This window comes from Narcine bancroftii, chromosome 11, assembly GCF_036971445.1.
Source record: "Narcine bancroftii isolate sNarBan1 chromosome 11, sNarBan1.hap1, whole genome shotgun sequence".
Classification (NCBI taxonomy): domain Eukaryota; kingdom Metazoa; phylum Chordata; class Chondrichthyes; order Torpediniformes; family Narcinidae; genus Narcine; species Narcine bancroftii.
Genome location: NC_091479.1, coordinates 6,972,134 through 6,985,806, shown reverse-complemented (window position 1 = coordinate 6,985,806; position 13,673 = coordinate 6,972,134). Strand labels below are relative to the sequence as shown.

At 41.7% G+C, this 13,673-nt stretch overlaps 1 protein-coding gene across 7 annotated transcripts in view; it reads left to right on the top strand.

Moving 5' to 3' along the window:
* myo9aa (myosin IXAa) overlaps window positions 1–13,673 on the top strand; it is a 176,910-nt gene that overhangs the window by 60,722 nt on the left and 102,515 nt on the right. For all 7 annotated transcript variants that reach the window (XM_069902406.1, XM_069902409.1, XM_069902410.1 and 4 more), the window contains exons 4-6: window positions 177–239; window positions 2,606–2,705; window positions 4,367–4,423. In XM_069902406.1, coding sequence (XP_069758507.1) covers window positions 177–239; window positions 2,606–2,705; window positions 4,367–4,423 — 220 coding nt within the window. The remainder of the gene's footprint in view (window positions 1–176; window positions 240–2,605; window positions 2,706–4,366; window positions 4,424–13,673) is intronic.

Genomic DNA, 13,673 nt, shown 5'->3' with positions numbered 1-13,673 from the left:
TGCATCTGTGCCCTGATGCTGCCCTCTTTCACCGAACTTTCCACGCAGCGATGCATCTGAGCCCCAACATCTCCCTCTTTGGCAGCACTCTCCACGGTCGTTGTTTAATTTCATTGATGCATTTTTGTTCTTGTATTACCACTGATCAAGCCAAGAGCATCAATTTACTTTTTCAGAGCTTACGTTGAAAAGTATCTGCTGGAGAAGTCGAGGCTCGTCTATCAGGAACAAAATGAACGGTAAGAGGCAGGCAGAATATTTCCAGAGGCAATGTAACATTGATAGCTTCAAGAGCAGCACAGGCAAGTGGTGTTCATCTCTCTGGCACAAATATAAAACCAGACATGCAAAACAATACCATATGGTGTCAAGGTTGCGCTCAATATTAATCTGAAATGTGTATTTTAAAATACAAGTAGGATGCCCTCATGTTCATAATAATTCTGATACTGATACCGAGCCTTTAACCAGGTATCAAAGAGAAACTGTTGAGATTGATTATAGGCTAAAGTACATTTTCTGGGTGATGACATTAGCATGTTTATGAAGATGTTAGAGTTTAGCAGTAAGATTGGGACTATTTGAGCTGAGTTTCAACCTACATCTTATTGCACAAAATTGTCCTCAAATTAGAATACTGGGGAGGAGGACTGACTGAGGTTTGAATGGACATTATTGAGCAGAATTAAAAAGGACTTGATGGAATCCACCTTGCAATAAATCTGATCTGCCAGTGGTTGAATCATGATGGACTTTCAGGACATGGAATGTTTGAAAGCAAATGAACAGAAGAACCTTCACTCCAGAATGTAAATTGATAGGGGGCATTGTGGGAAAAAATGTTCCCCTTTAACTGGGTGATTTGTGCATATTTGTTACTGCTCAGAAGAATCTGAATTGGGAAGTGTTTCCATTTGTCAGGGAGCATCATCTGAATGACGATTTTTATCTTCAAAATGAGAAGATTTGGGTCAAAATTTTAATTTTTTAGACCTACAGTACAGTTACAGACCCTTTCACTCTCCGAGCCCATGTTACCCAAATTGCGTTCAATTGACCTACAACCCCGGTCGGTACATTTTGAACAGTGGGAGGAAACTAGAGTGCCCAGAGGAAGCCCACGCAGACACAGGGAGAACATACAAACTCCATACAGACAGTGCTGGATACAAATCCTGATCAGTGGTGGTCTAACAGTCTTCTGCTAACTGTGCATCTCCTTCGCCTGTTCCATCTTCACACCATGTAATTTTTTAAACCATTTCATCCAGTGGTTTTCATACATTTTCTTGCCACTCACATAATGCCTTAAGTAATCTCTATGCCGGAGGTGCTCTGATTCATAAGGGATTACTTAAGGTGGTGTGTGAGTGCCAAGAAAAAGTTTGAAAACCACTGTTTTAATCGTCCCTCATTGACTCGTTATGTGCAGGGTTTCAGAACTCCAAAGAAAATGGGCCAATGACAATTTTTCTCAAGCAAAATATTTCAGTAACAATTGGGTCCAGAGCAGTGCTTCTCAACCTTCCCCCCCCCCCCCCCCCCCACAAACCACCTTAAGTAATTCCTTGCTAATCACAGCACCTGTGACATAGGGATTACTTAAGGTGGTATTTGAGTGGAAAGAAAAAGTTTGAAAACCACTGATTTAACCATATTTATTGTGCATTATTTGCAAATGAGTGGCCATGGGTGAATCCACTATGTTGTTTGTGTTGCAGTGTTTAATTGAACCTTTTCCAGTCAGTCTTATAAAAATTGGATTAAAGGTTCTAAAAGGTGTAATGATTAACACAAAACTGAAACCAAAAACTGGTGAATTCTCCTTGAAAATGTTACTTGATTGACACTTTAATGGATTAATCTAAGTGAAAGGATTAATCAGGAATTGGTCTGAAATAGAAATGGAATTCATTGTTTCTGAGGAAATTTGTTTTAGCACAATTTGGGCTTTTGAATGAATAATTTAATGATGTGAATGTTTTGATATGTACTTGGTTATGGCTGAGTGTTCAAGGGGAAAAAAAAATCAATAGACACGTCACTTAAGTTGCAAAATCATGTTCAGTTCCTGCAGCTGATGCAGTAACTGAAATGACTTTTTGTTCACATGCCCAAATGTCGATTTGTATATAAATTATGGTCTATGTGCTTTTAATTCTTGTGGGTGACTGAGAGATCCTTTGTTTGAAGGCATTAATGAGGTGATCAACAGAGATATCCCCCCCCCTCCCCCCATCAACTTCACATTGATGTACTGTTCCAGAATTGGTGTGTCCCAGTCCTGTTGCATAATTCATTTAATTAGATCATATACTTCCTCATGCATTTGTATGAGGGTCCAATATTGAGATAAATGATCAATATTAAAAGCTGAATAGAAAATGAAATTATAGTTAATAAGGACACAATTTTGAGTAGATTTTCCTCCTCATGTCGAACAACTTTAATAAAATAGTGCACGTGTTTATATCTCCAGCTCTGAGTTGACTTGCCTGGAAAGTACACAAAACCAAGTTTTTCTTTTTTTTGATGATGTCATTGCTTTCATGTCCTTTAGTCATTTACTGAATGCAGTTTTCAATGTCATCTCATTGCAATTTAGAAACTATCATGTATTCTACTACCTACTGGCAGGAGCCAGTGAAGAAGAGAAAAAGAGATTCCACCTGCTGAAGCCTGAGGAATACCATTATTTGAAACAGGTCAGCTCCAAAATCTCGATTATTTGCATTGCACATTTGCAGGTGACGGACTGGAGCCTGCAGATACGGGAATATGGAACAACAAACAATCTACTGGACTAACCAATGGAGGGAGCAGTATCAATGATACAAAGAGAATGATCAGCTTTGGCTGGAACCCTTCATTAGGGCTATGAGGAGAGGTGGGTAGTATTATGTTGGCAGGGGTGGAGGTTTGATGGGAACAGTGGAATTGGTGAACCAGGGAGGGGTGAAGGAGGATGCACAGAAGCAGCTGATTGACAGGTGTCAGATGAAGGGAGAGAGGGTCAACTGGAAGATGAGTTGTACAGCGTGTCGTGGAGTAATATGTAGAGGCAAAGTAAACTATTGCAGCGCTGCTACCATTTTGTTTCTACTTATCAGGGAAAGCAATATGGCAGTGCTCGGGGGGGGGGTATCTTGGAAAGATCAGTTGATAGCAGAACTTTGAAATATCGAAGGGCTAACAGTCTATGCTGTTGTCCTAATTGCCAGCAGGAGGCAGAACCGATCTGGAGACAAATCACAATCGGGTGGTAACAGTAAGGTATTTTATTTTTCTAGTTTTAACTGAGATTGCTCTAGTGCAAGGGGCTTGGATGAGATGGTATTCATCCAAGAGGACTTTTTAATGCAGTCTATGCAGGAGTCACATCTGCACTTGATCTTCCATTTAGAATTGGGGATGAACAAGAGGAAAGATTTCAAGAGGGTTTGTGAATATGGGATATTAAATCTCACGTTTAAGAGATTCAAAAAATTTGGGGAATATTGATCTAGTTTTTAAAGTACTGAGTCAAGTCGATTTTAGATACAAACTGACAATTTTGCACGAGGGTGAATAATTGAAAACATTAAAATAAACATGATTCAAGCAGAATTTGAGCTAACCGATCTACCATTGTTAGCAATCTAAACTACCTAAACCAATGGAACATCATTCAAAACAATAAAAATTGGGTTGAATTTCTCATGAGAACAAGGACATTGTTAGAAATTGGCTTATTAGTTAAATTTAAAAAGTTGGTGCATATTGGGGAAAAATTTCAGTTTTAAAACCAGGGCATCAAAGGTAATGTAACATTTGTGGATTCGTGGTTTAGTTTTTCATTTTGGTTCCTATTTTAAGCTGTTGAGGTTTTATATTCTCTGTTGGGTTTGCAAAGAGAGTTAATTATAATTTAGCAGCTTTGCTCAACAGTAGAGTTGGTGGGGTCTGGTCTGCAGAAAAATTGGATTTCATGCTTATTATGTCTCAAGTTAGATAAAAGTAAAACATTCAAGTTTGCAGATGCCGTGGTTAAAGTAAAAACACAAAGTTGGAGAAACTCAGCAAGTCAAACAGTGTACTTTATGTAGCAAAGATTAAAGATACATAAGCAACGTTTCAGGCTTGAGCCCTTCGTCAAGGTATGAACCAGGTTAGATAAACTTTATCGCCATAATTGCGGAGGCACAATGACCTCCACGCATGTATTCTGAAACATTCTTATGTTGTGAAAAAATGGCTATTGGGCAGAGAGCATGAGGTAGCTGCAGCTTAAAATTGAGCAAGGATCTTGATGCTCTGTCAATAACTGCAGAGCTAACTTAGATTTTAGGAATGCACTTCTATAACATCATTTTGCTTCTTTTCTTAGATGACAAAGAAACAGGTCAGACAGACATGGAATGATTATTACAATGACTCAGAGCCGGTTAGTATTCAAGTTTCATATTGCCAATGGCAAGATCTCGAACTACTCCGATACATCCTCAAAACGCAATGGGATAATTATGGGGAAAAAAAAGTAATTTTTCCAATCGACATTTGTGATTTGTATTCTATGTAAAGAAACCCAAATTCGTCATTCCAGGTGATGTGATGGGGGGGGGGAGGGGGGAAAAATTAAATGTTGATTTTTGTATCTTTTTCTTGGTTAAAAGGATAAACTTGCTTTCCAATCTCCAACAGTCTTTCCAAACACAAAAAAACCCCCAAAAAACTGCAGATGCTGAAAATCTGGAGTTAAAAACAAACTTTTCAGCAGGTCCAGGCTGTATCTCTGGGTACAGAAGCAGGGTCAATGACACCTCGTCTTCAACTTGATGAGCAGACAAAAGTCATCACTTAAAATTTAGAAAAGTTACCTGCAGTAAAAGTTTAACTTCATTATCGAACTAAAGGAAAATCGATTTTCTCCATTGTTTGAAATATGCAAAATATTTTAATGTTTAACACTCTGGGGTCACCTCTTGTAACATTTTCCAAGTCTTGTGCATGTACTAACATTTGTGTTTGTGGTCACTACATTTCTTTTTACAATGTGAATAAGTAAATCTAACCATGTGAACTTAAGGCAAAGAGGAGATTCAGTAAATTAGGTTGTTGGGATATTTGTGTTCTTTGAATTGGTTGAGACCGAGACAATCCTGCTCCAACCATCGTTATTTTAAGATCTTAAGTGACATTCAACTTCAAATACACTGAAAATCCAGATTAGAATGAGACTTCTAAAGTTTGCAAATGTATTTGAGATGGTCAATATTATCGCAATAGGCTATTTGCAAATTATTAATATGGATGAATTATTAATAATTCTTGAGAGAAGGATTATTGAGGGTTACAGTAATTAAATTGTTGGGTGAATGGGGAAGAGACAAGTCCACAATGGAAAAGGTTGCACAAAGAAGGCAAAATATTCAAATAACCATTGTCTTTGTTCAATTAAGGCTAAATGTATGAAGAATAGTTTCGATATTTACCAACAAAATAAAAGCAACGACACATGAAAGTAATTGAGTACATATGAAGTCTTTTGATATGTTATAAAGTGCATGTGTCAATCCACACATTTTTTTTGCAGCAATAACTATTATCTCAGGAAAAAAATATTATTTATCGCAGTCGGATCTCTGACCCACTTTCATATGTGTGGTGATTATTTTTATAAATTCTGTAATTACAGATTTTGTTTATAGACAGCACTCACTCTGGTCACACAGACACATGAGAAGATAATTTCAGCACATTTTTTTAACCTATCTTTTGCAGAAACAAATCACAACATGCCTAAATTGTTATGCAAGCAGAGCATCTACTGAACTGTAGTGAATCAATTTGAAGATCCGTCAGGATTTTTGAGATCCGTGATCATTGATGTTAAGCCTCCAGTTGTCTCATTGAAATAATGAGATATCACACGGTCATTTGTAATTAAGAATGCATATTTGGTCTCGTCCTTCCGCAATGCCTATCCTGTCATATGAGTTTATCTTCAGTTGAAGTCGTCTGAAGCAAGTAGCTCTAACTTTGGAGTGTGACCAGAGCATCGCAATCAAATGAAACCACTTCTAATTTGAAGTTCCAGCATGGAGCTGTCTGTTAGTTCCATTCAGACATCTTTGCCTATCTGAGTAAGTTGTTTAATAAAACGATCATTATTAGATTTCAGATTTATTGTCAGAGAACCTACGTGACATCACATACAAGCTTAAGATTCTTTGGGCGAGGTAGAATCTTCACTTATTGGTCATGCAAAAAACTGTACACAACATACACATGAAAACAAATGAAGAACTGTAAACAAAATGAAAACTGTGCAATAGAGGATTTTAAAAAAGTCAATTGTCTAAAAGAGTCCTGTAATGAGTCCCTGACTGAGTTTGTTGTGGAGGGGTCTGATGGTGGAGGGGGAGCAGCTGTTCCTGGGCTGCATCCATAACCTTTGGGAGGACTTTGCTCAGGGCTATTGGTGATCCCACACCAGTCCGTGATGCAGCCGGTCACCTGTAGAAATTTTTCAGGGTTTCTGATGTCACACCAAACCTCTGCAAACTCCTGAGGAAGTAGAGGAGCTGATGTGCTTTCTTTCCAACGCCATTAATGTGTGGATCCAGGAAAGATCTTCCGAGATGGTGACTCCCAAGAACTTATTTCTGTTTCTCTACACTTCAGGACTCTTCCTGTCCATCAGGGCTCATTCTATCCATCTGTTTGTTTGTGTTCCCATTGCAAGCCACCCCTCTTGCACTGCCTGGCTAAAATATTTAACCTGACCTAGTAAGTACTCAGCTGAACAATTTCATTATTTAGCTCAACAAAAGAGCTAACTTTAGGAACATGGATGTTATGTGCTGTAGTGGATACAGATGTGCATGCCCTAAAGTTAGCTTGCTCAGATAGGTGGACAAAGATGTCTGGATAAAATTTGCAGGCAGCTCCATGCTGCAACTTCAGTCCACTAAAAGGGTTGATTTACATTTGTTTACATGCTTACGCTGTGTACAGTTTTTTCTCTTTTGCACAACTAATAAGTGGTAATTCTGCCTGGCCCACAGGAAAAAGAATCTCAGGGTTGTATAATGTTATGCATGTGGAACCAAAGAACACTACTCCACAGAAACAGGCCATTTGGCCTTTCTTGTTTGTGCCGACCATTATTCCGCTAGTTCCATTGACGTGCTCCCATTCTGTAACTCTCCAGACCTCTCCCATCCATGTATCAATCCAATTTATTCTTAAAACTTAAGATCGAGCCTGCTCATTCCACACTCCCGCAGTTCTGTACAATAAATCTGAAATCTGGTTTCATTTAATTGTGATGTTTATGGTCACACTACAAAGTTAGCTACTTGTCATCAATGAATTTACATTCTTGTGGACTTGTACTCTGTGGTTTGCCCAGAATTACCCAGACTTGCCTTCAGAGTTCATCTTTTGGCACCACATTCAATGAAATATGTTTAACCAGCAATAATCAAGATAGTTTAGGATGAGGGTAACTGCTCAGGTCAGCACTCAGTTGGAATAAAATAAGGCAATGCAAACACTGTGAATATGAACCTTGGGTTTTTCATTGGTGAAAATAGCAGATATCCCTCAAACATGGTTGTAACTGAAATTGTATGTTTTTAGCAGAATCATTCCCTTCCATTAACCTGGATATCAGAATTGCCCTCTCAGTATTTGTAATTACTCTCATTTAATGACTCGCAAGCCCGAACCTTGCGTCATTGCCTCACATACAACAGATCTGCCATTTTCCATCAGGTTTAACAAACCTGTTGTTTTCTTGCTCCAGCCCAAGTGTTGATCAGTATGATGTGAATGAGCTGGAAGCTGCCTTATTTGAGATGACACCGACCAAAACACTATCGGTTTCCTTTGGTGTCGGTGAAAGATCCTGTTATATTATTCAGAGTTGGAGCATTTTCCTGATTAACTCATTTCATGAAAGCAGTTCAATTGATCATTTACTTCTGTCCCATTTTCTTGCACTGCAAAAGAGACTATGAAAAGTTCTTCATTTGCTTTGAAAAGTAGCCTTGTATCTGAGGTCATGAAAAGAGCAATTTTCAGATGTATTGTCTGAGTTTTTTTTTAACTGCAGGCGAGGCACAATTACCACTTAATGGTAGTGCAAAAACAAAACAATGTACGCATAAACAAATGTAAACAAACTGACTGTAAGATACAGAGAGGAAAAAAATCAATAAAGTGCAAAAATAAGAATCCTTAAATGTGTCCCTGATTGAGTTTGTTGTTGAGGAGACTGATGGTGGAGGGGGAGCAGCTGTTCCTGAACCTGGTGGTGCAAGACTTGTGGCACCTGGACCTCTTTCCTAATGGAAGCAGCGAGAACAGCGTGTGCTGGGCGGTGTGGATCCTTGATGATCGCTGCTGCTCTCAACGGCAGTGTTCCTCGTAAATGTTCTTGATGATGAGGAGGATTTTATATGTGATGTCCTGGGATGTGACCACTACCTTTTGGAGGGCTTTGCACCCGGGGGTCTCAGTGTCTCCATACTAGACTGTGATGCAGTTGGTCTGGATACTTTCCATCATGTATTTGTAGAAATTTGCCAGGGTTTCAGATGTCATACCAAACCTCCACAAACTCCTGAGGAAGTTGAGGCGCTGATGTGCTTTCTTCACGATGCCATTAGTGTGTTGGGTCCATAAAAGATCCTCTGAGAAAGTGACTCCAAAAAAATTAAATTTGTTCACCCTCTCCACCTCTGATCTCCCAATGATCACTGGATCATGAACATCTAGTTTTCCTTTCCTGAATTCGACAATCAGTTCCTTGGTTTTGGTGACATTGACTTCAAGGTTGTTGTTGGTGCACCATTCAGCCAAGTTTCTGATCTCCCTCTACGCGGACTCATCACCCCTTTTCACAACCCACTTCTGTGGGTATCGTCAGCGAATTTGTAGATGGTGGTGCTGTCATACCAAGACACACAGTCATTGTCAAGTCACCTTTATTTATCATTCATACCTCACTTGCATGGTAAAGATGAGATGACGTTTCTCCAGGACCACTGAGCATATTTACATAAATACATTAGAATAGAAGTTAAGCAGATTAAAACATTAAAATAGTAAGACGAATTCAGTTACAGCTCATGGTACTGTATCCACATCTGTTCTGGGAATACAGGAATCTGATGGTTTGGGGGGGGAAGAAACTTGCCCAATCTAGATGTAAGGGCCCGAGTGCTATGGTACCTCCTACCAGATGACAGAAGGGAGAACAGTTTACGTGAGGGGTGTGGAAAGTCTTTCACAATGTTTATTGCCTTTTGCTTGCATTGTGTTATAAATGTCCTTCACGGTAGGAAGAGAGGCCCCCAATGATCTTTTCCGTTGACTTCACCATCCTCTGCAGGGCTTTGCTGTCCGAGGGGGTACAGCTTCCAAACCAAGTGGTGGTGCAGTTGCATGGGATGCTCTCGATACATCCTGTGTAGAATGTAGTGAGGATGGAGGGTGGGAGATGAGCTTTCCTTAGCCTTCGCAGGAAATAGAGGCGCTACTGGGCTTTCTTGGCTATGGAGTTGGTGTTAAGGTGAGATTTTCACTCCAAGGAACTTGATACTCTTGACAACCTCAACGGTGGAGCTGTCAACGGTCAGTGGAGCGTGGTCCTCCCGGGCCCTCTTGAAGTCAACAATCATTTGTTTCTTTAGCATTCAGACACACAGGTTGTTGGCTCTGCACCAGTCTGTTAGCAACTGCATCTCATCTCTGTATGCTGATTAGGTCATCTCATCAGTGACCTTGATGTGGTTCGAGCTGCGTTTAGCTGCACGGTCATGGGTCAGCAGAATGAACAGCAGTGGACTAAGCACAGCCCTGGGGGGCTCCCATACTCAGTGGGATGGTCTTGGAGGTGCTGTACCGATCTGGACTGTCTGAGGTCTCCTCAACAGGAAGTCGAGAATCCAATTGCAGAAGGAGGTGTTTAGACCCAGCAGGCTCAACTTCCTTATCAGGTACTGAGGTACGATTGTGTTGAATGCAGAGCTGAAGTTAATAAACAGCATTCGAGCATTCAAGTCCTTTTTTCTCTGTGAGTAAAGGAGGGTGGTGGTGATGGTATTGTCAATAGAGTGGTTGGATCTGTATGTGAACTACAAGGGGTCCAGTGACCGGGTGAGCAGGAGCTTGACGTGCCCCATGATGAGCCTCTCAAAGCACTTCATTACAATGGATGTGAGTTCGACAGGCGGTGGTCATTGAGGCAGGGTTCAGACGATTTCTTTGGCATGGGGACAATGGTGGTGGATTTGAAGCACGTTGGGACCACGGCGCTTCTCAGGGAGATGCCAAAGATGTCAGAACATTTACTAGCTGGACCGCACTTCCCCTGACTGGTCCAGCAGCTTCCGCAGGTTGACCTTGCCAAACTCTCTCCTCGCGTCGGCCACTGCAAGGCACAACACCTGGTCATTTGGAGGAGAGGTGGTCGTCTTTGCTGAAACCTTATTTTTCATTGTTCAGTGCATCTAGGAGAGAGGCATCACCAGCAGATGGTGCAGACTTGTGGTTGGCGATATCTTGGATGCCCTTCCACGTGCGCCGCGTGTCATTGCTGTCCAGGAAGTGACTGTGAATGTGCTGGCTGTGCGCACGCTTTGCTTCCCTGATGGTCTGAGACAGCTTGGCTCTTGCAGTTACTAGGGCTACCTTGTTGTCCGCTCTGAAGGCAGCGTCCTGGCTCCTGAGCAGTACGCGCAGTCATCCATGGCTTCTGATTAGAGTGGGTTATGATGGTCTTGGGCACATGCACCCTCCCTGATTGTTCAACCATCCATCGACGGGAGGGGGAATTCAGTGGTCATCAAACTGCAAGCTCGGTGTGGGATGCAGGAGGAACTTGGATCACCCGTGTGTAATGCATGCAATGACAGGAAGAGTGTGCTCAATCCATATGGGCAACATCAGTGGTCAGGATTGAACCTGGATCACTGGGGCTGTGCGGCCAAACAAAAATGATGCCTCTGCAGAGTTTCGGGGATGGCAGTGCCACTGTTGGTGTGGAACAAGGGAGAGCGGGGAGCAGAGCTGCAGCACTCCCTCACCCTCTCCTACTGCCAGGCTTTAAACTATTTGTTAAAGGAGCCAACATTGTTTTATTTTAAAATCCTGTGACCAAGAGAGCAGCGCCTGGGCTTGGCAATGGCCTCGAGGGGTTGCAGACTCCAGGGGAGCAAAAGACTGGTGCAGGGCCCCAGCAACAGGGAGTTCTTCTCCACCCCTCCCCCGTTGAAAAGGGGAAGCAGAGGAGATGACTAAGGATGGTGACCACGGTGGCGGACCAGTGCAGGGCTCTGCGGCTGAAGACCGCACACACACATTGAGCTGTTGGCAGCTTATGGGTGAGGAAACCTCACAAATTATGGACTGCTGACGACTTGTCGTCGAAGGACTCCTATCGGGCTGCTGGAGACTGGCTCCTGAGAAACAGATACTGGATCTGGAATTCGAGAGGTTGCTGAGGACAAGGAGGCTCTCGAAGGGCCTGGTTGCTGAAGGCTTCCTCATTATGTTGGAGGTTTGGATCTGGGCTTGGACTGCTGATGGTTTGAACTGAACAGGAATCTTGTGTGCTGCAGAGGCTGCGGTACTGCTGGAGGTGCATCCACGGACAATAAGTACTCTGACTGTAATTGACCCCAGGCAATGGTTATGGAGAATCTTTGCTTTATGGCAGACTGAAGGCAATTTTGTGCAATATTACATCTGTTTTATCACATGACAGTGAACAGAATCTGATCTGAAATCACCAATTTGACCTTTCAAAGGGAATGACTATCTTGAAGTTGATGAGAAAGGTGCATTTATTTTGTTATCCTTTGCAAATTGTTTCAGTGTTCATCCTAATTAAGAAAAGGCCTTGCAGATGTAAAGCGCAGAAAGAGATGAAGTTTCAATGTTGCAAGACCTTTCTGCACCTAGAAATGTACGTATGAGTTTTGAGATTACTGGCAGGTGAAATATTCATTTGCATAGCAGGAATCTCTGAACTCAGTTGCCAGAGAGACAATTTGGTGTTGCTTGTGCCGAAATTACAAGCTACAATTGTCCACGATTTGATTTCTGACAGCTCCTCGATTATGCCGGGAAAACTGAAACCGAGGCCAAGCAACAGTAGCAAACCAATTTGTTTGCTGGTTGTTGTGAACTTTAATAACCTGCAGCGGCTTCTCCAGGTTCGGTGAATTTTTTAATGTTGTGGATGAAGTCACCGGAACTCGGAGCTCAAGAAATGAATCTTGTGAATCTCCTCATTTTCTTTTGTATTGAACTTCCTTTCAAATTTTTTTTGATTTTCCAAGACACTCAGAAATCCAAAACAGCAATACAATCTTTCTCAACAATGACATTACATTCAGAGTCCATTTTCCCCCTGTCCATCCCTCTCCCTTCCCTCCCATACCACAAGGAAAAGATTATGTAAATTAAACAAACATAAAGAACCAAATATAAACCCAATGTAACCAAGTAAAATGAAGATACGAAACAAGAGCACGTCATCTATGCCATGACCCCACTTCATTTATCTCAATCGTTTGGATTTTTACTTTTCTATTTGGAAGGGGTGTGACTATATCTGTGTACCTATAGGTTGCAGATAAGGCTGCCCCACCCCATATTTTCTCTTTAAATTGTATGTGATTTTCTCTCGGGTAATACAACTCTGTATCTCTGTTTTCCATCATATAATGTTTAGTTAGGAGTCGGACTTCCACATGACTGTTGTATACTACCTGGCTACCGACAAGGCAACCTTCACAAACTGATCTTGATATCTGGACAGTTTAAAACTCGCATCCATAATGTTTTGTATTGAACTTTAAAATCTATTAAACAGGTTTCACAATCAATAGAGGATATATTTTAAAGTGACAGAATGTCAGGGCAGATGTTCTGAGCTTGTGGTTTTAGCTCCTTGGTAGCTGAAGATCCAGCTGCGCTGGGTGGGTCACGTCTCCAGAATGGAGGACCATCGCCTTCCCAAGATCGTGTTATATGGCGAGCTCTCCACTGGCCACCGTGACAGAGGTGCACCAAAGAAAAGGTACAAGGACTGCCTAAAGAAATCTCTTGGTGCCTGCCACATTGACCACCGCCAGTGGGCTGATATCGCCTCAAACCGTGCATCTTGGCGCCTCACAGTTTGGCGGGCAGCAACCTCCTTTGAAGAAGACCGCAGAGCCCACCTCACTGACAAAAGGCAAAGGAGGAAAAACCCAACACCCAACCCCAACCAACCAATTTTCCCCTGCAACCGCTGCAACCGTGTCTGCCTGTCCCGCATCGGACTTGTCAGCCACAAACGAGCCTGCAGCTGACGTGGACATTTACCCCCTCCATAAATCTTCATCCGCGAAGCCAAGCCAAAGAAATTGATTACTGATAGGAATGGTCCAAGATGCCACTCGTACGGATTCAAATTGTTTTCCATTACTGTCATTTATAGTTTGAAATGTGTGGTCTTGCTTTGCTGTGCTCGCATTTGCTGGTGATTCTGGGAGGATCTTCAGGTTTCACTTGGTAATTTTTAATCCCTTTAAGCAAAAGTAAAACAAACCAGAAGCTGGATCCTGTTGATTGGTATCAGACAAATAGCTTGCTTTCAAAAATAGAGTGAGCTTTTTGGACAAGTACATGAAGAA